Here is a 26020-nt window from a genome sequence, read left to right on the forward strand (position 1 = left end):
TTCCTAATTTGTGATTTAAACTAAGGTCAGAAGAAGATTAAATAGTCAAGTCAATAAGTCAAGGGTTTTAGGATTAGGCTTGGTGTTATTTTGCTCTTTCCTTTAAATTATTCATTATCATTTGAATCAGATTTAATTGATTTTTTAAATAGCAAAATATAAATAAAAAAAAAAATCACACAAATCTCTTAAATAAGTGATTAGATCATAGCCTTTTCACTATGCAGCAGCAAACAGCTGCTTGTCATGTGCACAAAGTCCAACTCTAGGGGCCACTTAGGCCAATTGGAGACCCCAAATGGAGGAGTCAGAGTTCCACACAGAGAAATTACTTTTAGTTAATGTTTAAAAATAAAATAATACAAAATAATTATCAAATGGTATAGAGATAGAAAGATGAGACTTTAAATGTACAAAACGTAACTTACCAGAACCAAAAACGGTAAGCATTTAAAATACATATAAGTTAAATATAAAAGTATTATTAAGGACTTAACAATCCTAGATAATAAACATAAATTGACATATACAAAACACAATATAATGTAAATATATATATATATATTTTTTTTTTACACTAAAGTATCTTTTGAAAAATATAAAAAATGTATGAACCCAATCAATGTCTGAAATAACATTTTTGTGTCTTTTAAAATATGGAAAATATTTTCATAATTTTGATTTGAGCAAATGCCAACTTTGCTGGGCAATTTGTGTGTTATTTTTCTTTGCACCATGCCATGCCATGTCCGCTGGAGAGGAGTAGGAGCTGGAGGTCGGAGCTCGGAGCTCGAAGCTGGGAGCCTCGAAGTTCCACCAGTTAAACGCTTCACCTGTTCGCGCAAGGCGTGTGCTTGTCTTGCCATGGCCATAACTCTACAACCTGCCCCGATTTGCGAGGGGAGGGCGAGGCGTTGGTTATTAAAGCCAGAGGAGAGCGAGTCTGTGTTTGAGTCTGGCCAAGACGCGCGTGCTTCCTTGCTTGACTGCCGACTGCTGGCTCTTGAAAACTCGTTTCGATTATGAAAATTCCAAGCATTAATAACTCTGTTGCTGTTCGCTGCTTGCTGTGACTCTGACTTGGATCTGGACTGGGTTTGGTTCTGGACTGGAGACACCAGAGACTGAATGCTGAAGACTCCTTTGGCCTAAGCGCGGCGGCAAACTTGCTACAGAATTTTTGCGCTATAAATAACAGGCGAAAAATACTCGTATATAAAAGAAAAAAAATACAATTTGGTTGTTAGGATCAAATACATATATATTTGTGTATATATACACTAACCAACAGTAGCTGGTGAACAAATTTTTGCTTAATTTCTCAACCTTTCTCTCTCTCTCTCGGGTTTTATTTCCCATTTAATTTACACTTGTGAGCAGCGGGTTCAAAAGTCTGCTGCTGACAGCAACAACAACTGGCATGCTAATAATTACAAAAAAATGCAACAACAAAAACTAAAAGCAGTGACTACTTTTTAATGGCTTACACTAGACAGCAAAAGGTATATCATTTTCTTTGCCAAAATAACCAATTGAAGTCTATCAAAACAAGTACAAAAATGTTAGGAATACAAGTTAATATTTTATCATCTCTTAGTTTCTATAGTTTATATTAATAATCTATATACACCCAGCTGACTAGTGTTACCATTAACCTGTTGCTTAGATGTTCTTCCACATTCGAGTTAAGGTTCATTGCAATTTCTATGCAAATTTATATAATTTTTTACGTGTTAAACGTATACGTACATAGCCACAGTTGATGGCTGTTAGGCGGCAGCTATACTATATAATATATACCATATGCTATGGTGGTTGCCATATACTAAGGGGCGTAGAGTTCACTTATAAAGCAGTTGTCCATGCATATTCATAATGCCTTTGGGACCAGCCTCCATAGACAGCTTATTTTCTTAGCGGACTAATTGCTCACTGAGCTTTGCTGGCAAAAAGGGGAAAAGTATCTCTTGTCTAGCATTTTATAGGGTTAAGATACAAATTGGTAATAGGCCAGCTTATATATGTGTCTCAAATGTATATGTTTAACGATACAAACCTAACTACAAACCTAATATAAAAAACCTTCCTTTTAAAACTAATGTTTAAAATTGATCGAGTTTCTTTTTATCAAGGAAATACAAATTATGTTTGGCCGAATAAAATAACCGGGCTGATAAAAAATTACCTATTTTTCTATATTTTTTAATTACCTTACAGAGCGGATGAAGCCGATTAGTTTCAGGTGGCGCTAAAATGGCCCCAATACATAAATGTATGTACACATTTATTGCTTAACAAATGCAAATTGCAGTTCAAAATATGTTTTTCTTATTTTTCCATGATATTGACAATTCAGACCAGACCTGCATGTTATTGCTAACTAATGCAGTAAAAACTTTAATTAAAGAGATGGTAAAATATTAGAAATACTTCAAAATACTGGGAATTAGGTGTGCAAAAAATTGCATTTTACATTGCTGCTTAAAATTTACACAAGTTATTCAAAAAATGTGTTCTGAATCTATTTGTAAAAGTAAAATTTATGGGAATTGCTGCTGGAACACACCAGTTTTTAATCGTTAAAAAATTCTTAAAATCCTTAATAAAGTTGACAGGTGGCAATGCTTTCAGATCGGATGACAGACACTCCCAAGGGCTTATAAGGGGCCTCCAAGTCCTGAGCTCCGGCAGTTATATTTCCACACTTGAAATGCACTTCTTGTTGTGGATACTGATGGCAGCCTTGTGGGTGTCCTATTCAAGGCCCCTAGTGTATAAGGCTCAGTTCAAAAAAGGCGGTACATTTAAGTAGAATAAACCTCAGATGCCAGATTCAAAACTTGAGACATTAAACTCTTTTTTAGCTAATGGCTGTCTAACGGCAAAAGGTGAGCAACTGCAAGTAGGACAATTCGTCCAGGACAATAACACGTGCGGTGTTATACGTTGTGAAGGACGAGATGGCAAAGCCCTCATTATGTAGTGAGTAATTTAATCTTAAGTATTTATTAATGATTATGTAATCCTCTTGTGTTTTCTTTATTAGTTGCCAGATACCATTGCCCTTCGCACAATGCTCAGTTGACTACATATCCACTGCAGAACCTTTTCCCAGGTGCTGTTGGACTTGCGTTCACGTAATTGATTGCTATTAACTAAATACTGAGTTAGTTTAATATATATTTCATTTGAAAACCACAAAATATAATAACAACTTAATAAAAGTGTTTTGTTTACAAAAGCTAAAATGCAACAAAATGTTGTTAACTAGTTGATTGGTAATGATTAATGACATATCCCCATATCTATTAAACACAATTCACTATGATTCAATCATTTCTTTCTGTGTTCTCTGCTAAAGAGCAGGCGTGCACAGTAGCTCAGGTGGAAGTGGTTGGAGTTTGGGGCCAGCGTTCAATTACCTGTGGCCAAGAGGCGCTCTGTTAGTTTCGCTAGCCTCTACCAAACTGGGGAACTAAGAACTGGAATTGGTTAATGGTAACTGGTAACTGGTAACTGGGAAACGGAAAACGGCAACTGGGAGCTGTTAGCTGGATGACTTAAGGAGACCCTCTACTGGCGGCATTGTTATGTGCCGGCACGAGTCGACATCGACACATCTCCTCCTTCTCGACCCCTTCCCGTGCAATCAATGCAATCAAGTTGGGCCAGCAGGAAATAGCTTTCATTGCCCTTGATTATGAGCCATGAGCTTGCACTTCCAGTTACCCAAACCCCCGGCTATGGCGGTCCAGATCAATTTAGATAACTGTGTGGGGAATTCGGAAAGGCCACGCCTAATTGAATTCCCTAACTAAAAGTATAAAAAAAGGGAAATCAAAGCCATTAAAGTGCATTTAATTGGAAGAACTCTCTTTTATGAGAGTTGTTAATAACCGTAAGATTTACCAGCCATATAGTTTTATAAGACCTTTTCTATTCATTAAACATAAGCTTAAACATCTTTTATATTTTAGTTTGAAATCAAGCTTGGGTTAAACGTGTTTTAAATATATTCTTTTAAGAGTTCACAATATATATTATTGGTAAAATACACCACATACTACTTAATCTAAAAGCCTAAAACATGTTTCTTATATTTTACATAATGCCTACAAAATATTAAAACTTCAAAGCTTCAACCATGAGGTCTAAAGGTATATTAAATGAGTTAGTTGAGAAGATCGTTTAAGCACAGTTACAGGCCTCAGGCTCCTCTGGTCCATTCGGTTTCACACGATCGCATCGCATCTTCAGCAGAGACCCTCTCGGAGAGGTGACTCCACCATGTGGGCATTGGCATTGGGCTGCAGCATCTGTATCTTTTACGAGCTTTTTTGGACGGCGGCTAGTTAAGGTCTTGAACCTGTTCTTTTGGTTACAGTTGTCGCTGCTCCGCGCTCCCTCCTTTCGAGCGATTATTAACGATCATTATGAAGTTTTAAGTTAAGTGGTCAATTAACATTTGCATGACTGAAATCGGAATTGGAAATTAGTGTCTAACTAATTAATGCACAAAACAGAGTACAAAAAATAAAGGCAAACCAAAGATATGCTTTCACGTTTTCAGTTCACTCCAGTTACTGCGATCTTCTTTGGACATTCAGCGACATGGTAAGTTCATTAGGCTGAAAAGTGAGAAATGATGATGATGTTCGAACTTCGAATGCATTTTCGGTAATTTCCCCTTAAGTGTGACACAATCAATTCACCGATTGACACTGCATGACTTGGCATAAGTCATTCATGACCCTACCGAGACTTCGTCTTCGACATTATTAATCTATCTTGATTGCTTTGTTAGTCTTTAATTGATTTACGCCCATTCATTGAGCCCCTTTTTAACCCACAGTCTGTATCGGTGCAGTTCATCGCCTTTCTTTGGTTTCTCCCTTTTTTTATTATCGTGTCAGGGCACATTATATTACAGTCCGTAATTTATAAATCATGCTCAATATTTTGATTTGAGCTCATTTCCAGTGCCCCCACCAGGCACAATCTTTTCCTTCCTATACCCTTTGTATGTTGCTGAGCTGAGATATGATCGTGGTCAGAAATATATAGGAAAAGATTGATATATATATGCATAAAAGTATTTATTTATTGGTACACTATTAGGTAAGGTTTACAGATTATATTATAGGTTATATATAAACATAAAAGCATTATTTTCATCTATTTATATATTTCTTTTGATATATGTACAACCCAAAATCAGTTTCCATTTCTTACGGGTAACCTAATCCACTGGGGAAAAAAACTTCTATATGGAACGGGTTTTGGGACTGTCCACGTTTAGTATCTCCATAGTCCGCCACGATTAGATACCCTGCCAACGCACTTGTGGATCGCTCTTGATTAGATACTCTACGCCTTACGTTCCGATTAGATATAGTAGCAGCTCTCCATATATTCCATATATACATATATGAGGTACTTAAATGCCATGATATTTGGTAGTGAGAATAGAAATTTTCTTCTTCCGATTTTCCCCAAATATATTCCTAGAATTCTTTATACTGATTAGACTTAAGGAAATTGGTTTGATTGGTTTTTATCAATCAGTTACAAATAATTACTAATGAAATCTCGGTGGGCCAAGACTAAACTCAACTCAAAAATCAGATGTCGAAGGTGAGATATGCAGCCATATGAAATTAATTTCAAAATTTTTGCCCCTGGCCACTGACAGAATCGATGATCGAAGTTGGCTGCCTGAAATGGTTTTGCTATTGTAAGATTTTGAATCGATCGTTATTGGTTTTTGTATACTCTTTTAAAGAGTATTATATATTTGATCCAAAGTTTGTGTTAAGGGCTTAAGTTATATAGGAATTTTATGGGTTTCTAGGAGGTTCCTCAGATCAATATGCTAGAAAATATATGAACAAGTTTACACAAGTTACATAGATATAAAGTTGTGCTAATAAATTGGTAGAAAATAACAATTATATAAAATCTTTGGCTTATTCTCTCCTTAATTTTCAAGCAGGGACTTTTCGTGTTGGCTTGGGTATGACTCCATGTGGTGGACATTATCTTCTGGAGCGCCATGTGGAATAGGGGGAACTATTCCGATTAACACTCGCACCATCGATACATAACCACCCGGCACTACTCTCTTTCAGCGCCATTGGGACGGCCTCTGAAGTGTTTCCCTATCTGGGAACTGGACCCTCTATATATTGCCCGATTTAAATTGTAGATTGGCCAACACCACACACGCCCGCAATTAGTTGTTGCTTGTGAAATTGTCACACGATTGCTGACTTGGCAGTTTGAAGGCATTTATTTGACCGTTCAAGGGAATTATGAAATGGCAGAATTCTAGAAATAACTACAGGGGGATATTGAATTATTGGGAATACTAAAATAAATACAACAAGTACACCTAGGCGCAGGCACTTGACTTCACACAGTGAAAGCTCTTTGATGGACTCAATTATAAGAATTGATTCATTACGTGGCCGCTCCCATTTGGATTACCACGAACTCTAATCGGGAGTATATTACTGATGTACTGATGGGGTAATGGCAAGGCATTGGATTAACCAGTTATGCATTATTCAAAGGGGTGGAAGAAGGGCCAGAGTAGGTCTCCCGTGGCTTTAATTGATTTATGCAGTCTTTTATTGAAAATGAGACCGAATGGGTTAAGTTTACGACCTGACAACAGCAGGGGCGAGGGGGAAACTTACACCAAGGAGGGAGTAGAGGAGCTGGTGAGGCAAGGTGTGCACATTTCATTAGAGCCGCTGCTAAGTTCATCAACAGGTGTTATATTCGTTCTGGTTACGTTGGTCGTTCCGCCTCTCTCGGGGATCGTGTTGGTTTCGACCAGACCAGACCGAGACTAACGCATTTTTCGTTTTCCTGATTAGATTAACCCCTGCCAGAGCCAGAAACCCCCAAGAAACAATACCCTACTATATGCCAAGAAACAGTAAAATTTAAAAGCCCTGTAAACGGTTTTACGATCCCTATATTCCCTCCAGCACTCTCCTCGTACGTGTCATATATCTCTCTGTTGTCGTTGGAACTCTAAATAAACCCAGTCGTCTCTCTTGTGTGTGGCTTCTACCCACCATCTATCATATATATTATACTATATATATAGTGTGGCTGTAACTCTGAACAGTCTTGACAATTAAGTCTCTTGTTTGCCAGGTGGCAAGCGTTGGAATTTATATTTGTTTTATCTGTTATTACAGACTCAACAGCACATTGATGTGTTGTAGTTGGAAAAAAATAAGAGAGAGTATATATAAATATATATAGAGAGAACCATTAAATATAATCTCTGACTGGGATCAGCTTCCAAGCGTTATCTAGTCTGGGCCATGCTTATCAATAACTTTGAATGTTGTAAGAGTTCAAGTGGATGACTTGAGGGGAAATTATAAAAGCCAGAAATAAGTAATATTTGAGATAAGGACACTTCCCTGATAGGGGGGCAAAGTTTTAAATCGAAGAAGCTAATACTTAGTCAAAGTTATTTGTAATTATTTAACTTTTAACAGATATTTTTACTAATATTATTAAACAGCCAAGTATCTAGTAGGTAGTATCTTGGCAAAAACATAATTATAGTCATTAAACTCTACTCTTAAAACATAAAAGAATTTCCATTAACTTAAAATGCTTAAATAATTGATTCCATAATTAACTATTCTGATCCATAGACTCTATTAAATCTTAGACAGGTACAATCAATTTCTTAAACACATGTTTATTATCTGAAAGTTCCGCCCAATTACGCTTAACCATAAGCACATGTCCTCGATTAAATCATAATATTTCAAGTTGCGTTTTCCCCGATCACGTTTCGGCAATTTATAAGCATTTAATTATTTGATTATGCCTGCGGTTTCTTATTTCACATTTCTCTAATTTCAAATTATGAACATTTAGATGCCGCAGTCAAGTGAGAAAAAAAAGAAACCTAATGAAATGAAAAATGAAATGAAACTCAACCTGCTGCTGCCTTTGACTATAATCGTAAATTTGTGGACAATAAAGCAGGAAAGAGAGGGGAGGGTAGGGTATCATCATAAAAAGAAGACAATTTTTGTCACTAAATGATGCCGCGATGAAATTAAGAAACCAACGAGTCAGCCTCCGCTAAAACAGCAAGAAGCAAGCGGAACCATAAAATATATTTTTTATAGGTTCTTCTCTAGCAATCTTTACCAGTTCTTGCTTATTTTATTTTTGCTACAGTGCCCACACGATACAGTGAACATGCAAAGCACTAACCAATGTTTAGTATAATTTAGTGTATAAATAAGTTTATGACAAAGTTATTGGGAATAATACAAATTGAGCACAAGTTAAGGAACATAAAATATATTATTAATTGATTGTGAGAAGATTTTCAAAAGAGTTTTGGACTATATTCGAAACTATTATAAATAGAACATTGTTTTGTATTTAAGATTGCAGAAAATTTATTATAAAAAAATAGTTGTTTTTACCTTTAAAAGAAAGTTCTACCTTTCATTTTGTAGAGATATCTATTGACTTTCATTTAAATTAGGTAATAATGGATGTTTTATAAACAAAATTTAAATTAGGTAATAATGGATGTTTTATAAACAAAATTTAAATTTATAAGAATTTAAGTAAATTAAAATTTTAATAAATCCTACAATTCGTCGCAAACTATGTTAACCCTTTTTTTTTAGTTCCTTCTATTCAGATATACACTGTACAGTGTTTACCTGCAGACACGCCGCCGGGGTCCGGGAATTGAAAATGGGAATTGGGAACGATCTCTCTCTCTCTCCTCTTGTTTTTTTCTCTTTCTTTTTTATATATTTTTTTAACTGATGTCATCCCAAAAAACGCGTCGCTCGGCTGCTGCAAAAAAATAAGAATTTATGACCAATTTTCAGCCGCTTGTACGCATCCCGCGGTTTTCACTCCTCTCCTTCCTTCCGATCGCCTTTACGCTTACGCACAATTGAAAAACTTGTTTTTCTTGGTATTATTTTGAGGCATTTTTTTTTTGTTTTCGTTGTTGTTTTATTACAGATGGTTAAGGACACGGACGACATCTTTACCTGACAGTATTAGAGGTATCTCAAAAAGATCTAATGCTGCCCGGTAAGATGTGAACAGATGTCCTTGCAGACTTTATAGCAGCAGCAAGTATCACAGGAAACGCCTTCATTTTGTATTTAATTTATATTTATTTAATTTATAATCTTTTATAATCTCTCCTTAATGGAAAGCTCAAAGTTCTCCAAGGAACCTTGGAACATTGGCGATAAGGCAGAGATTCTGTGGCGTTGAGTTTATTTTAACGCTTTTTCCGCTTGTTGTTATAGTTTTTTGTGTCATTTGTTATTTTTTTAGCTTTGTAAATTTAATCCCATAACGAGTATTGATTTTTTTTTTTCTCTGTCTCTCTCTGTTTTCTGTCTTTTTCTGAGCACAAAAACAAAGCCGGGCTCCATTAGTTCAGTGCAATGTGTGCGAGTGTGTGAGTGTGTGTTGCTCAGCAAACTTTAACTTTGTACCGGCGCGCGTGATGCCCCAGGGAGAGCGAGCGAGAGGCGGCTATAAACGCCTACTTTGACTTTCCAAGCGGTTGTGTGTGTGCGTGCTATTTTGTTGATGTTATTTATAATTAAATTGAAGCTGGCGCCAGCCGATAAATGCAATTATTATTGTTACGCGAGATGCACCTAAACTCAGGCGCACACACACACAAGCACGCAAGCATACAAAGTTCCAGTTGCTTTGACACTTTTTATCGTGTTTTATTATTCTTGATTTCTGTTTTTCGGCTTATTTTTCGACCACCGGAAACATGCACAATAACGCCCGCACACACATACACTCGCGGGCCGGCACGCAGAGGCAGCGAAAGAGAGAGGGCTAGTTCCGGAATCGAGCACTTTGCAACGCGGTCGAGAGACTGGTTGTGAGTGTGTGTGTGTTTGCCTGGAGTAGGCACATTTTTCGGCAGTCACTCCTTAAAAGCTAAAGAATATTAATAATTTGTGGTAAATAAACCGTCACGATCGAGCACCAAAAGAGAACTGAAAAAAGATTTAAAATTTTTTAAAATTGAAAGCTGCGAGCGCCGGCAACAGCAGCAGCGCTGCCTGTGATCGTTTCTCAGTCGGCGTCGGCAGCGCTGCCTCGAACATGTTTGAATCAAGCCTGACGTGGCTTGCGCGCCGTTACGTTTACGTTTGTGATTTGATTTTTTTTTTTGTTTTTGTTAGTGTGACACATTCCTTTGTCGCATATTGTAACGGTTTCTCGGCTTCCTTCTTCGGGCGTTGCTGCGCTGCCAGCTCTCTGCCGCAACGCTGCTGCTACTATTGCTACTATCAATTAGCCTCTTCTTCTTCATCATCATCATCTCTTCTCTTTCCTCTTCCTACTTCTCCTTTACCTCGGGCGCTTTTCGGTACCGCTGCTTTGGTTTCCCGCCTCTTTCGTACTTTTCGTTGTACTTTTAGTGGCTTTCATTGATTAATCAAATTGAAATTGAGCTTTGTACGTACAAAAAAAGGGGGCTTGAGACTTTTTGGTGAATCTATGAATTGCTTGAGATTTTTCTTTTACATTTTCGGGAATTGTTGAACTGTAAAAATTTAACCAGAAGCGAAGTCAATAAGCGAAACAAAACTGAACATGAAAAATCTTGTATACTTTTAACTAGAGAAATATTAGTTCATCAGTTCATTCAATCTATAATTTTTCCATAAAACGAAAATTAAGAAGAATTGTTTTAAGTTTTCAAAATTCTTCAAAAGTCATAGTTTTAATACTTCCGTTTTCTTAATATTTTTTAAAACTTTTTTGCTGTGTTTCCTGGGCTAGCCTTACTAACACCTGTGTTTTACCTGAGCTTACATTTGTTTTCCGGTTGCCAGTGGCGATTATAAAACCATGACATGAAGTTTAGCTTCCGTTAACGCTTACAGGAATTCCCGTCGTTCTTTTTTTGGCCGTTGGTTTTCATTAACACGTTTTGCTTTTGGCGCTGCCTACATTATTCCAATGTTAATCGATTGTGGAAAATTGTCTTTAATTCTTTATTTTTGGCAGCCAAAAAAGAATCTATGAATCAGCAAAGTCGCAGACACGTGTAAAAGATATAATTCGCGCGTTTACTTATTCTGGTTTTGTTTTTTGGTTTTTTTTTCGGGTGAACGCTCCTACGATTGTGGCGATGCTGGAAATGTGTGAAACACGCGTCGAACTGGAAGTCGGTAGGTGTCAAAAGTATCGGAAAGTTAAGCTCTTGCACACAGCCACACACAGGGCACACAGATAGACGCCGATCACGAATTAGAATTCATTAGGTTTTTATTTGGAATTTCTCTTAACACTTGACCGAGTTTCGTTGCACTTGTCGTCCGCTCCTCTTGACTTTTGATTTCCTCAAGGGTTTTGCCTTATTTTTACAGTTACTGTTTGCTGTTGTTTCTTTTCTTTTGTCTTCTCTCTAATCATTTTTTCCACTTCTCTGGAATTTCTGAGGTCCACCGGCGCACGAGGCACACGATCAACTGTAAAATGTAAAGACTGTAAAAATAACGTTGGGAGTCGATTCGCGCGAGCCCAGCTGCGACGTCGACGAAAGCAGCGGCGCTTCGAACGTGTATGCTCTTGCACAGCTGTTCGCCGTCTCTCGCTCTCTCCTGTAGCCAACTGCCCGGTGCTATTTGTTGTCGCATTTCTATTAGCCAGCCACAGCGGCTGGCGCCATCCCGCTCTCGCTCGCAGCTGGCACTCACTGCCGGCCTGTTGCGCCTAATCCTAGTGCCATCTCGCTCACAACGAACATGAAACATGTTGCGACCGCATGGTTTCGTTACGTCGCACTCGGTTACGTTGCTCCTGGAAACGACGTAAGGCACCCCTGTGTGTTTGCTGATTTGTTATTATTATTGTTTTTTGTTGTTAATAAGGCTACTTTTGATTGTGCTCTTTTTTGGGCTTTCTTTTTCGATATTTCTTCTTGTTACTTTTTTTTTTGGGATTGTAATTTCCCCGCGCTTCTGGCGGGCTGTCCAAAAATGGACATGTTCACTCAATTAATAAGAGTGCGGCAAAGGAGCAGCGCAGTCGGCAGCGCAGTCTGTACCCTACGCCGGAAACGAGCGTTCTCCTCAGTTATACGCCATCTTTGGTTTTATGAAATCTAAAATGAAAGGGGTTTTTGGTATTTATTAATTTATTTATTATATTGATTACTTAATTGATTTTCCTAATTTAAATATAAGGTGAATTTCGACTTAACAATTTAAAAATTTAAATATTAGATATTAAAAAATAATTTAAATCCTCAAATTTTGTCATAACCCTTATTAAAAATACAATTTGTATGACTATATTGATCTTTCCCCTAGCTCTATTATTTATTTTGTGACTAATAAGGACTTGTACTACTTGTAAGGGTCCTTTCAGTAAGGGTCTTTCGGTGTCAACTGCATCCGCTCACTAATAAACACAAATTGTCTGGTAAAAAAAGCTCTTTTCTGGATTTCAGTGGTTAATTTTTTGAATTTTTTTTGGTTATTCTTGTCTTTCCCGTTTAATGTACATCATGCCGAATCTCTTTCACTCGAGGGGAGTGTTTTGGGGGAAGACATTGAGCCGAGACGAGCCTACCTGCTTCAGTCCTCGATTCCGATCCCGATCCCAATCCCATGCCCATGTCCATGCCCATTCCCATTCCCATACTCTTGTCAGATCTGGTTTTCAATTTTTCTTGTATTCCGCAAGATCTTCGTTTTTTATAATTTTTCAATCTTTTTCAGGCCGGGTTGAAGGACCCAGGAGCAGCAGCAGCAGCAACTGAAACCCTTTTCCTGTTTTTTTTTTTTCGGTCAGATTTGCTCGCCGGCGGCGGCTAATTAAAAAAACCTATAGAGAGTGTGAGAGAGAAGGGTTCATCTCGCTCGAAATCGAGTGAAAACCAGAAATATAGTCAGGCAAGGATATCACTCCCGATCTGACGTGTGTGTATGTGGGTCAGTTTAAAGCGAAGATAAATGAAGTGCATAATGTTCTGTCATACATATATTTAAGCTTGAAACCAATTCGTATTTAAAAATCATAATAATAATGCAATAAATATATTTATTTACTTTGATTGGGGTTGGGGTTGGAGTTGGGGTTGGGATTTGGATTGGGATTGGGGTTCGGGTTGGGGTTTGGATTGGGGTTCGGGTTGGGGTTTGGGTTTGGATTGGGGTTGGGATTGGGGTTGGGGTTGGGGTTGGGATTGGGGATTGTTCTCTGTGGGAGGCTTCAAAGAGATTTGTGCCACTTTCTCACTGGGACTTTTAATCATGGGTTCTTCCACGGGTTTGGTAATGGGAGTACTCCCTTCAATCTTTACAGTGGGATAATTGGCAATGGGAGTACTCTCTTTGATTTTGATATTTTCCAATAATTTGTGTTCAATTGTTGGGGGTTTTTGGGGTTTCTTAAACAATGGCGTGAAAATTTGATGGATTTTGGATTTGAAGGGGTTCTTATTGTGTTTTGATCGGCCTTCTGCTGGAGGAGCAGCATCTTCTGCTGGAGGAGCAGCATCTTCTGCTGGAGGTGCAGCATCTTCTGCTGGAGGTGCATCACCGTCTGCTGGAGGTGCACCACCATCTGCTGGAGGAGCAGCACCATCTGCTGGAGGAGCAGCACCATCTGCAGGAGGTGCACCACCGTCTGCTGGAGGAGCACCACCGTCTGCTGGAGGTGCACCACCATCGGCTGGAGGGGCACCACCTGCTGGAGGGGATCCACCGCCACCCGCAGAACTGCCTCCTCCACATTTCCCCCACGAGGCGCAGGTCCAGCAGCATTGTGGAAAATCAATTGTGGTTACAACAGCAGTTTCAGGACATTCCGCAAAGGTAGCTGGTATCTGACAGCTGCAATGAAATCAGGATCTATTATCAAAACTTTAAAACTATTGTATCGCTCCTAAGACTTACTAGTGGATAAAAGTATCTCCATCCTTATTCTGGCAAGTATATGCACCACAAGTATTCGCGTCCTGCAAATACTCTCCCACAGCCACTTCCTTGCCATTGATTTTACAGCCGTTTGCTAAACGAATTGTAAGTATTTAAATTAAGGGTATGGGTAGAAAGGATTCCTCCACTTACAGCCCTTTTCCATAGTCTTAAAGTGCACCAGGGCACTGGAGAAGAACAGGCTGGATAGCCAGGCGAATACTATTAGGAGGCACTTCATCTCAGCTGGAGGAGAGCAAACACTTTGATGGCTCTCAACCCCTTTGAGAGGCTTTTATAGGTTCCAATGAGGGTGTTACCCGATCTTACAGCAGGAACACCTGCCGTCGATCTCGCGAAATCTAATGTTTATGGTACCCAGTGGGTACCCAGAGTTCACTTTTAAGTTTAAGTTGAAAATTTAATGAAATATAATTAATTTTATTGGCAGAAACTTGTTAAATAAACATTAAACCTTTTAAAAACCAAAGGAGTTACTAGCTAAGATATATATTCTATGGATAAGTTACGTATTACGAGTGCTCGGGGCTGCAGCAGCTTTTTGCTTGGCCTCCACGGCGGCACAGGCTGCCCTATAGGCCGCCTGCTTGGTCTTCTCATAGTCCTCGTGGGCACAGCTCAGCTGCTTCTGGAATGTGGCCAATCGATTATGTGCAGCCTGCAGGAGCTGCGTCTTCGCTTCCATCTCCTGCTGCAAGCCAAAGGCCACCGCCTGGATACTGGAGAGGCTTGTCTTGGAGTTTTCCACCAGCTCGTTGAGGGTCTCGAACTGCTGGGTGGCCGCTTTGGTGGCCTCCACAGCTGAATTCATATTCGCTTCGATGGTCTGCAGGGCAATGGTCTCACCCTTGATGACAGCATTCGCTTCCTGGGTCTCCTTTTCCAGCTGTTCAACCATCAGCTCCTTGCCCAATAGAGCTGCTTCGGCCGCTTTGGCCGACTGGAAAGCCTTCTCGGCCAGCTCCGTCTTGATGTGCTGGGCAGCAGCATATCCGGCAGCGGATTGTGCCTCACTCGCCGCCTTGGCATCCTGGGCAGCCTGTTGGGCAATGGCTGAGGACTTGGACTTGGGATCGTTGGGTGTCATCACATCCTTGACATTGCATTTTATCGTTTCGCAGTTGCTGGATGTTTTCTTGTTGTCACCACAAGAATTGCAGCCTTCTCCGGAATCAAGAAAATGGTTTAAAGGACCCGCCTCGAATCCTCCATCCTCTCTGATGGCCACAAAATCGTTCAACAGGTCTCGTGGCTTAGCCTTACGTTTATGCTGGCGTGCGTATCTCTGTGTTTTGGGAATAAGTTCAAGATCTTAAGGATCGATTAAGCTTGACTTGCCTTGACCAGGACGTGACTGTCGGTGCAGTGGAACAGCAGGAGAAGGAACAGCATGTACGTAAGCAGCAATCCTTTCATTTTGATTAAGAGTTTTATTATGACATCTATTAAATTAGGTATTGAATTGTAGTTCCCAGTTGACTTGGCATAATATATATTGGTATATTAATATTAATGTGTTTTTTAAATAGATATAGGTAATACAAATTTAATTTATAGGTGCTAAGAAGTATCCGTTGTAGACAGATGAGGGTATTTCTCAGGTAGATTCACTATTTTGGACCTTGTTGTAATACATTTTCCTGAACAGCGCTTGGGACTTGGCAATTTGAATTTTGTAACATTTATTAAGTAAGGTATAAAGAATTTTTCAACATTTTTTTTAAGTTGAAATATGGTTAAATTTTGGAAATACAGGGTGTTAAAGTAAAAGATAACATTTGACATTTAAAGTAGGTGGCAAAAGCCACCAAAAGTTAAGAAAAATGCAAATAAGTGAGGATACAATATAATTAAACAATTTACAATTACAATTACAATTACAATTTACAATTAATACAATTACAATTTAAAAATGCGAAAAATTCCCTTAACAAGTAAACAAATTAATGTATAAGACTTTTACAACTTAATCCAAATAAGAAACCACAAAAAATAGCGTCTTTAATGAAGCCAATAGCCCAAAGTATGTTAGTAGGTGGAAACTATGAGCCTCCCCCACATTCCCTTAACCAATCAGCCCTGCAATCCGTCAGATACATTGCCGATGCCATCCGTCTATCTGCGTGGTGTCTGTGTGCGCGCACATCTCACAGATACACTGGCTGCATTCTAAAGTGTCTGCGAGTGATGAGCACGCGGCATTTACGGACCCCGGACTTATAACAAAGAGAGCACCATCGAATAGAATATAGAATGCGCAATAAGAAATAAAAAATAAAATAACAAAAAATAGGAAAAAATAAAAGGAGAACGACGCGTCGGAAAACAAACCATATAGACACGAATTGCTACAAAAAATGCCAGCTATGCTAGAAGTAAATGCTAAAACTAAAGGCGCACCGCAAACTGACGGCTAGACAGAGGTGGACACAAACGAATCCGGACGGACAGCTAGACGGACAAACAAAAATAGTTTTGGGAGCGCCATTTAAGAGGACAAAAAAATACAAAAAACAAGAAAAAGGAAAACATTTTGCCATGCCGCAATTTCTCGGTTCAAATTGTTTCCTCAGCTAAATGCCAGAGTGTTACAAAATAAAAGTTAAAATGCAAAAAACAGAATTAAGTTTATTGTTTCAAAGGATCAGTAACAAAGAGTTCCTGGAAACTGAAATATATTGCCATAAAATAACTATATAAAATACGTTAACAAAAAGTTAATCCAATAAACAATAAACCATGAAAACTGGATTCAAGTTTTATTCTAAAAATATATTTATTTAAGCAAAGTAACCTCTTAACATTGAGGGTATCATTATTCCTAATAAATATATATGAATAATTTCTAATTAAGTCAACCATAAATTACCAAAAATCATACAATTTTATATGATTTCCACATAAATGACTTGAAATAATCACACATCATTCATTATATGTACTCCCAATATAATTAAAAGTATTTTTTCCTAGTCAAAGTATTAATTGCATTTTCTAGCCCAAAGTTCATTAAGGTTCAAGAATACACTTCATCTCATTTCTCGACGGGATTCATGCGCTTCAAACATGCCCTCAGTTTAGGGACAGAGGAGAAGGAGAAGGAGGCTGGACAAGATTAGGGGCAACACTGTCTTAAAGACTGATGGCTGATAGTGATGATTGCATAAGTGAGAGACCAGTGCCACTGCCAGTGCCTGTCCAACTGTGTCAAATGGCACATAAAGATTCCGATTTTATTCTAAAAAAAAATAATTATAATATAACACCAATCAGCGCCTGCATTGGTTATATTTAGGGGGTCATGCCTTAGCCCGGCACTGATAATCCTCCAATGGAATCGGGCACAAGCAATGATATTTTAATGCCCTATTTAAATAGACTCTCGAAATGTGATGATTACTCGTTTTTTTTTTCTTCAAAATTCAATTTGCTGTTATCGCTGGGCAAACTGTTGCTGCGAGCGAGATTCTGGGTGTGTGTCAAAGGTCATCCGTCTCGCTATCATTCAATGGCGATAATGAGGCATTTAATGGCCCCTGATTAGCCCGGATCAGAGAGAACAGTTCTGGGTTTAAGTGAAGCAAAGGCGAACAGTTCCACAGGCATGAGATTGGAATCCATTTAAAATGGTATAGAGAAAAGGGGATCCTTTAGATATAGATACTTTAAATATGTACCACAAGTAATATTACTGGGTGGTTCCTTTGAGAACTGGTATTGATATTCCTTCTGGCAGTCGCAGTTAGCCACATTTTTTGCCCATTATAATCCAATCAATATTCCTCGAAGAAAACGCTCCAATTATATGATGTCACTGAGCGAGTATCTTTCAGATTCAACCTGTTGTGCCACCCAGTAAACGAGATCGGAACAAGATACTCATACTTTTGCAAACTTCTGGTAGAGCTTCGTAACGGTCAGGTGACAGGCGTAACGAGACGTGGCTCTGCAAAACCATTCGATTTTAATTACACGTAATCTTTATAAATAGAAGCAGCAGGCCAAAGGCAATAACCGGCCAGGATCCTTGGACATTTTTATGAAAAACTGCACTCCACGAAGCACCGACCAAGTTGAATGCATAAATCAATAGCTGCACAGCAAGAAATTATCTGTAGGTTTACTATTTATACATAGAAATTAATAGGGGAAAATCAAGTTAAGTATCTCTGATTTTCGTTCTCTGTGGTATCTGTGGTATCTGAAGATACCGGGCTAGAACAGAAGCCAAGAGCGAGAAATGCCGGACAGGCCATAAATGAGTAATTGCTGACAATGCTGGCGGACCTTGTCCAGAGTAGCCTTGGCCCGGGCTTTCTTGGCCGCCGTCTATGATGGGTTCCAGTGCCATTTTTAGCCAGGACAACAGGCCATAAATGTGAGACCTAGACAAAACAGAACCCAAAAAGAGTCAGGAACTCAAAGGAAATTGCTTATCGAATGGGAAATACTGTAGGAAAAGTTATAGCAAATAATGTGTAAAAAGCTGAGTAATGTGAAAGTTAGAAAACCTACTTTATATTATATATTGACAGGTCATATCTTTAGCTTAGCTAATTCAATATAATACCCAACAAATGCCTCCATCAAGTGGCAACAAACATGCATAATCCCATCGAGGGTATGCCAATGTAAACATGCTTGAAGTGGAGGTGAGTATGCCAGGTATTCAATTACATTGCCCATGTCCCCGCGTGATCTCTCCTCCGGCTGAGTGCCACCTCCTATTCCACTCCACCCGTAATTCCAAGCCAAGCGAACCAAAAGTTCTGCAGAAAAATACTTGGATTTATGGAGTTTTTGGAGTCGGCTTCCAGGTAAAGATGCCACCAACTGCAGCTCGAATGCCTCCTCTAACGGTTTGGGCATTGCGTTAATGATACTTGTTTGTATCTCTGTATTTCCATTCGTATCTGTAGCTCTCGCTGTATCTGTATCTGTATCTGGCCTTTGTCTGGTTCTGGCGATGCACACGCCTCATGTTGACAAACTCACTTTACAAACAGTAATTTTTCTCGCTTCATTGGCGTCCCGTCTCGTCTGGAAAAGCCTCCGTGGCCCGCCCCCTTTTCCGTGGTAAAAAGAAGCCTGTAAAGCGACCGGGCATGCGGTTTGTTGGCCCGACTCAAGTCTGCTGCTGCTGCTGCTGCCACCGCCAGTTAAATAAATAGAAAATACTTGTACACAAAAACCCAAACACAACAAGAAAAAATAAAAATAAAACTAAACAAAACAACAAAAAATAATAACCTAGGAAAGCCTCAGCGGCGGCAAAAAGCTACTCGTACTCGCGCACTTGGCATTTTCATTGTCGCTGACCGATTGTTCCATGTTTGACTTGCTCTACAGTTCGATTGCCGAACGGATCGTGGGGATCGGATCAATGGGTGCGGCCTACTCACTAGAGAATACGATAAAAAAAATAAAAATAAAAAATAACAATATAGAAATTAAATGAAATGCACTTGGCCAGAGTTGGGACGAAATAAAAACACTAAGCTGAAGAGCAAATAGTGTTTTTGGTCATGAATAAACTTTAAAAATATGTTTGAATAATATTGAATACTTTTTGGGAGAAGCTATAATTGGAGCATGTTTATAAGTATCCATAATTTGTATATAGAAATGTTTAACGTTTATCCATTCACAATAATTATTACCATTGCATGGTATCATAATTTTAGTCGAAAACTTAAAAAGCCTAAAGAAATGACTCCTTCTTTCCTACCCTAAAAATCATATATATTCTTGATCAGCACTAAAAGCCGAATCGATCAACTATTTAGGATTAAAATATAAATTTTTTGATATTTTTGATATTTGATAAGGGGTTAGATCGTTAAAATGTTCAAAAATGGACAAAAATAAATAATAATAATTATAAATGAAGTATGCAGATTTATAAACCTAAGAAAAACTAACATAGGAAAGCTCTCCAAATTGAAATTTATGTTATTTCGGCTTAGTTATGATATTTATAAAATTTGGTTTGTCGAAAAAATTGTCATATAAAATTTGTGATAAAAAACGATTAAAAGAATTTCTAAATTTTAAGCTTAGTTATGATACATTTCAAATTCTATTCTATATTTTAATTGAAAACTGCAGTTGTATATAAACTTCGGCTTACAGAAGTAAGTATCTTTTCTTGTTTTATTTGCATTTTTTTAAATGTTCAACAATCTTAAAAAATATGTGCATTTAATGTACCTCAATTAATAATTTTTTTTTATTTTCTTAAGATTTTTATTAAATTTTACTAAAATTACTATATAAAATTCAACAATAATCTAACAGCTTCACCAATGTTCACCAAAACTTCACCAATAATCAACATGTTTGTGTTGAGAATTGTTAGTTTTTTCTTTCCCAGTACGTTGATCTTAGTTTTTATTTTTATTATTTTGTTTATTCTCGTTATTTGCATTTGCATTTTGTTGTTTAGTGTGCGGGTATGTCAGCCGCGGCGGGTGCAAAATCTAGAAAATTACATGCAAGCTGCGACACATTATGCGCGACGCGACAATAATATTTCTATTGGCGAAAAACTTCACACTTAATGTACTCTGTAAAGTGTCGCTAAACAGGAAAAAAGACCAAAACGACGAAGTCTGAAATACTCTATGAGATTAAGGGTGATTTAGGATTTTTAAGAGGCTTCAAAGTTCTTAAAAAAAATGTAATGATTTGTTTCGTTGTTGAAATAATTTGTAAGTGAACTTTGTTCTCAGGTATATTGTATTTTTACTTACTTAATTTTTTGCTTGCTTCTCTTAGGATTTTTATCCTATTTATACCAGTTATTTATAGCCTTTAAAAAAGTGAATTGATAGAAATAGTAAAACAACCCAATAATAAAGGATTTATGGGCGTATTTTGTCTTAATTTTGAGATATATTTAAAACATAAACTGAAGCATTCGAAAAGACTCTTCATATTGGACAAGTTAATCTTCGGGTACATTTTAAAATAAAATTCGAAAGGGGGTGTTTGAAAAAAAATCAGCATAAAAAAATATATGGAGCAAGCCGAATTCAAACAGAGAAAACCTCGAAAGTAGTTGCATGTGTTGCACACCCCCGGGATTTTTGTTGTTCTCTTTGGGGAACGGCGGGTGTTGGCGAAGAGGGACGCTGGCCAGGAGGAGGGGCCAGCCAGCAGACGGAGACGGAGACGCCGACTAGTCAACGCTTTAAGGAATATGCCAGCAAATAATTAAAACATATTTAAAAATAGTTTGCCATATGGATGACGATGACTACGACGACGACGACGACGACGAAGACGCCTCTGCTGGCAAAGATGAGGCCCGGCTGGGTGACGTGGTCAGACGGGGTCCACCCCGTCACCTTCCGCTCCTGCTGCTCCACCGATCGGTGGCCCACTCCCACTCCCACCCATGACAAAAGCCAACAAAAAGCAAACAAATATTTGTCTGGCCGTCTGCGTCTCTGTGCATTGACCGTACCGCTGGCGCACTTAACCAAGCCACAGAGATGCAGATACTCGTACTCACAGATGCGTCCTAAACCATCTATGTCCATCCAAATGCATTTGGACTTTGTCTCGCTTTTGCTGCCGTTGTCCCTCGTGCCAAGTTCAAAATTATATGCTTTGCACTTTTGGTTTTAGTCTCCCATTTACTTTGTTTTTTATTTATTTTGATTTTGATTTTTTGTTCTCCTAAATACATTTTCAATTTGTACTTTTTGAGTTGCGTTTTGGGCCTGGCCAAAAATAGTTGCGCCAGGGCGGCAGGCCTAATGTTATTGCTTTAGTCAAAGTGGCTAAAAAGTATCTGCCAACATGACTGGCTGTCTGAGTTTGTATCTGTATCTGTATCTGTATCCGTAGAGTGTGTATCTATCTGCATCCAAAGTGTGATGATGCCTCCCCGTTTCCTCCTGTTCCCAGATCCCTGTTGCGATGCCGCCCAGATTTATTTTCATTTTGATTATATGCCTATATATACATATATTCGTCTCTATATATGTACGTGTATCTATATATTTTTGGATCTTTTTGTTTGTGCGTGCGAAAAACAGCTTACAAATGAAAACTGTAATATTTTCGACAGCAAACAAATTCCCGCTGTCTATGTAAAGTTTGTTGGGTCATTTATTAAAAGTTGCAAACTGAAGATGAAGCATGAAAATTTTGATCTTAAAATAAATATTAAATGCTCAATTTCACTAGATGAATATAGTTTTCCTCAATAGGATTCAGAAACAGGTATTTATCTTCGCCTACAGAAAGTTATTAAATGCTGAAATTCATTAAATAACTTTAGTTTCTCTCAATAGAATCCAGTAACAAGTATTTATTCTTGGCTTAAATATACCAAGTTCTTGAGAAAAATGATTTTATTGAGTTGTATCTATAATTTTCCCTTCAAGATCCATTCGTTAAGCTTCAGTTTATAGTTAATCAACGTCACATCAAAGTAGGAATACATTAGGCCCAGGCAATCTATCAATTATACTATCCAATAGGCAATATACCCTCCTCATCCTCATCCTCCTCCGACCTCCTCCTCCTCCTTGATGATTCGCATTTGACGCTGCACTTTGCGGAAATTGATTTTGAAAACATGTGGCGACGACATTTGGCGCCACTTCAAACACTGGCGGGATCTCGAAGTGGTTTTGAAAAAACAACAGAGGCTCGCGGTCTATGAGTATTCGCTAAGCGTAGCTCGAAACGCGGTAATGGTTAATAAATTACTCAGACAACGCAGAATTACAAATCGTTTTGATTAGCAATTAAAATGCAGGAGAGAGAGAGCGAACAAAGTCGAGTGCATCTGGACCAGGCCGGGCAAATCTCTTAATTACTTGACAGTTTGCACTCGTCGATGGCAACAGGTGCTCGTTCGATCGCTTATTAACTCATTATAAAAGCATTTCGGAGCAGTTTGATTTGCTTTGACTGAAAAGCATTTCAATTGCCACCGACACTCACTCTCGCACACTGCGAAATGCGTGTGCCATGTCCGGTGCTGCTGCGACCTTCAATTGCACCATCAGCGAGAAAAGGGTGACTCAAGCTAAAGATTTACAAAAATATTATTGTAGTTCCAGGAAGGGATAAATATTATACCCAATAACAGGTTGGGGTATTAAATTTCATCTGATGTATTTAGGAACACTTGAAGTATTTCCAGTTTATGACATTAATCAATCGCAAATAAATATCAACATAGGAAATTGAGTTGTAAGGTTTGGGTTTCTTTTAAGGGAATTAATAATCCTCTAAGTCAAAAGGTAATAATAATTTAGTTAAGAATTGAAATGCTTATTTATATAAAGTTTAGAAATAAATAATAAGCCTGCAGTAACTTTATTTATATATTCTTCTTGCTTCTTGATATTCTCCTTGCTTTTTGACTATTTATTTTTAGTTAAAAACCTATTAAAGTAAATTACTTATCTCATATAATAAAAACCATTCTAAATATAATATAAATTATGAACTGACTCACCCCGATATATCTATGTATATATTTTTAGAGGCCCCATGTCTGAGGCTGCTGCCTCTGAGAGATGTAAATTTAATTCGCTAAATGATTTTGCCGGGTCTGTTCAGATATCTGGGAAACTTGTTTTGCGTGAGTATGCAATTAATGCCCGTCAGCCGTATTTTCCATCTATCATAATTTTATTTAGTTAATGAGAATTTTTTCCAACGATTCGCAGGTCTGTCTGTCTGTCTCACTCAGTGATGGCAAATGCAAATGTCACAAAACTCACAAAAGCTAAGCCTAGTCATGGGGATTGAGTGCAGAAATGGAATGGGGTTGGTCTCTAACGGAATGCAATGTGCGAAAGTGCCAAGTGCCAGACCCTCTTTTTTCCTATAATCATGTAACCGTAATCGTACAGACTGTGGGTAATTCCAAGGAAAATTCCTGGAGGAAACTCAAGCCTGGTGGCTCCAAAAACCGCATTGATACTTCCGCAGCAAAACGACAAAAATATATATTTTTAACATTTATAAAACAACAACAAAATACAATTCCAACACAAATGGTTCCCACCAACATTCTCCGACTTACGCAAATGATATAGTCGAATGTAAATCAGAAATGTGTGCACAGGAAAAAATATAGCACTAAGAAAATAAATAAATATATTTGGTTACAAGGGAATATATTAAAAAAGTATGTATCTTATTAAGGACATTGTTTTCTTTTAATTTATACCTTGATGACTTTATGACACTACTTTCTAGGCTTCATAAATTGCATTAAATTTAAAAGAGTGACCGTTTCAATCACAGAAAAAAGGTCACACAAACAACTTATGAGTAGATCCTTTTTTGAAGAAAAGTGCCTTATTTTACTCCCAAAAATTAATATTTTTCTTAGTTCCTGAACTATCTATAATTTAATATTCTAAAATCATAATCATATGTTTCTTTTAGTGTACTATATATGGCATATCCATGTATATACGGATGCCAGGGCACACAGTGACCGTTCAGCAAAGACCGAGCGATATGCGATACATTTGTCATACTCATAAGTACTGCCATGCCGTGAGTGAAGGAGAAACTGCCGAGATCAGCTGATTCCTTCTCCTCGGGAACTCAGTCCATGAATGGGGAGAATTTGATATGATATTTCGAGTTTAATTCCTTCACTTGAGAGCTTGTCCATTGTCCGTCAATTGAGTCATCATCATTTATCCGTGCACCAGTCCCCGGGGCCCCGATAATAAATAACAAAAGCATTTTTATTTTATTTTTTATTTATATTATTTCTTTTGGGAAGGCTATGCTGCGGTTATTGGATACACAAGCGGATACACAATACCCCGCTCGAGACGGGACAGGAACTGGGCCGTGCTTGCTGGAGCTTATAAATGTTTCCCATAAACCATAATATGATATCTGCAAACAGAACTTGAACTTGAACAGCGAAATTACATTATCAGCGATATATGATTTATATTTGGCAGGCAATCAAAGTCCAGTTAAGGTAAGGGAACTTACAATCTTATGGAATTTTAATTTTATTTGTTTAAAATTTAAAAAATAAGTTGAATATTAAGATGTTTAGATTATATATTTTGACTAGAAGAAACGCATTAATTACCTTTGGAATTCTTGGAAAGTATGTCATTCTATAGAGGAACTCATATTTCCAGAAATTAAATAAAACTATTTAACTAACATCAAATAATCAATGAGTTCTTAATAAGCTATAGCCTTATAGTATTATATATCATAACGATGACAGTGCACCTTTAAGAGTCTCTATGTCTCATTACCTCATAACGATACTGATAGCGATATCTCTGGACAAACACTCGTTTCTTCTGAGAGATCTACAGCTGATATTGCTGCCATGGAATATATATACATTACATGATAGACACGGAAACACTTGGTTTTTGGAGCGATGGACAAATATTTACGGAGAATCCATTGCCATGGAGGCGAACGAGGAGGAGGCCACACATTTCCTGTGTTTGGCAGTTGGATGCACTTTGGACAAGTGTCAAAAGGTGTCACCTCCAACGTAGGTGCTACCCCTCTCTAAGAACGATATTTTTCTTGTTATTTTAGTTGCTTTTATTTTTCTTTTTTTCTATATTTTTTTGGAATAATGTGACAGGGCCTGTCGGCTACCAAAGTTGGCTTTATGCCTCTCTGCGAGGAGGAGAGGTGACAACTCGCAAAGACAGCAGAAACAAGAGCCACCTACAAAGTGTACACAAATAGCTGGGTACTTGGTCGTACTCCCACTACCACTGCCAGTCGGAGTCCCAGTTTCAGTGCCGGTGCCAGTCCTACTGGTTCCTACTCCCATATCCCTCTCATATACCATATACCCCGTAACAAACAAACAAACAAATGAACAAATATTTGCCACAAAGTGCGAGAGGAGGGCAAACCCAAGACGAAGGCGAAGACGACTGGGAGCCTGAAGAACGATAAAATGGCATTTATGATAAATACATAATACTCGATGTGTACCCACTCATTCGGTTGTGCACTAAAGAAAATATAAT

General features: G+C 38.1%; 3 protein-coding genes and 1 long non-coding RNA gene across 7 annotated transcripts; 2 read left to right on the forward strand and 2 right to left on the reverse strand.

The window, feature by feature from the left end:
* Positions 1-547: 547 nt before the first annotated feature.
* LOC110180860 (uncharacterized) lies at positions 548-13106 on the forward strand. Of its 2 annotated transcripts, none has more exons than XM_086828901.1 (4): positions 548-2798; positions 2865-2982; positions 3047-12187; positions 12786-13106. In XM_086828901.1, exons 1-3 carry the CDS (start codon positions 2543-2545, stop codon positions 3153-3155), a joined length of 483 nt encoding a protein of 160 aa, XP_086685027.1. In that variant the 5' UTR covers positions 548-2542; the 3' UTR covers positions 3156-12187; positions 12786-13106. The 2 variants fall into 2 exon arrangements, with proteins under 2 accessions (XP_086685027.1, XP_020804198.2); XM_020948539.2 differs by having other exon boundaries at positions 3047-11231.
* Positions 13088-14262, reverse strand: LOC110179668 (uncharacterized). Its single transcript, XM_020947283.2, has 3 exons — positions 14139-14262; positions 13965-14079; positions 13088-13901 (listed from the first exon to the last, which is right to left on the reverse strand). The coding sequence occupies exons 1-3, from the start codon at positions 14224-14226 to the stop codon at positions 13112-13114; spliced, it is 993 nt and encodes a 330-aa protein (XP_020802942.2). The 5' UTR covers positions 14227-14262; the 3' UTR covers positions 13088-13111.
* A 143-nt stretch (positions 14263-14405) lies between these two features.
* LOC110181340 (uncharacterized) lies at positions 14406-21485 on the reverse strand. Of its 2 annotated transcripts, XM_086828902.1 has the most exons (4): positions 19002-21485; positions 18684-18919; positions 15345-18391; positions 14406-15291 (listed from the first exon to the last, which is right to left on the reverse strand). In XM_086828902.1, exons 3-4 carry the CDS (start codon positions 15420-15422, stop codon positions 14512-14514), a joined length of 858 nt encoding a protein of 285 aa, XP_086685028.1. In that variant the 5' UTR covers positions 15423-18391; positions 18684-18919; positions 19002-21485; the 3' UTR covers positions 14406-14511. The 2 variants fall into 2 exon arrangements, with proteins under 2 accessions (XP_086685028.1, XP_020804722.2); XM_020949063.2 differs by having other exon boundaries at positions 15345-21485.
* A 482-nt stretch (positions 21486-21967) lies between these two features.
* LOC147644413 (uncharacterized) lies at positions 21968-25185 on the forward strand. Of its 2 annotated transcripts, XR_015270709.1 has the most exons (4): positions 21968-23042; positions 23516-23613; positions 23702-24165; positions 24429-25185. It is a non-coding gene; the product is annotated as an uncharacterized LOC147644413 (long non-coding RNA). The 2 variants fall into 2 exon arrangements; XR_015270708.1 differs by lacking the exon at positions 24429-25185 and having other exon boundaries at positions 23702-24181.
* The last annotated feature ends 835 nt before the right edge of the window (positions 25186-26020 follow it).

Source organism: Drosophila serrata, unplaced genomic scaffold (genome assembly GCF_035046125.1).
Source record: "Drosophila serrata isolate PLE 108 unplaced genomic scaffold, ASM3504612v1 contig_184, whole genome shotgun sequence".
In the NCBI taxonomy this organism is placed as follows: domain Eukaryota; kingdom Metazoa; phylum Arthropoda; class Insecta; order Diptera; family Drosophilidae; genus Drosophila; species Drosophila serrata.

Bases quoted from the DNA above. Each gene is read 5' to 3' on its own strand.
- LOC110179668 (XM_020947283.2), bottom strand. From the start codon at position 14,226: ATGAAGTGCCTCCTAATAGTATTCGCCTGGCTATCCAGCCTGTTCTTC. The intron at 14,080-14,138 runs GTAAGTGGAGGA...CAATTCGTTTAG, and splicing joins TAAGACTATGGAAAAGGGCT to CAAACGGCTGTAAAATCAAT. The intron at 13,902-13,964 runs GTAAGTCTTAGG...ATTTCATTGCAG, and splicing joins GGAGATACTTTTATCCACTA to CTGTCAGATACCAGCTACCT.
- LOC110181340 (XM_086828902.1), bottom strand. From the start codon at position 15,422: ATGAAAGGATTGCTGCTTACGTACATGCTGTTCCTTCTCCTGCTGTTC. The intron at 15,292-15,344 runs GCAAGTCAAGCT...CCCAAAACACAG, and splicing joins ACAGTCACGTCCTGGTCAAG to AGATACGCACGCCAGCATAA.
- LOC110180860 (XM_086828901.1), top strand. From the start codon at position 2,543: ATGGGAATTGCTGCTGGAACACACCAGTTTTTAATCGTTAAAAAATTC. The intron at 2,799-2,864 runs GTACATTTAAGT...ACTCTTTTTTAG, and splicing joins GGCTCAGTTCAAAAAAGGCG to CTAATGGCTGTCTAACGGCA. The intron at 2,983-3,046 runs GTGAGTAATTTA...TTTCTTTATTAG, and splicing joins GGCAAAGCCCTCATTATGTA to TTGCCAGATACCATTGCCCT.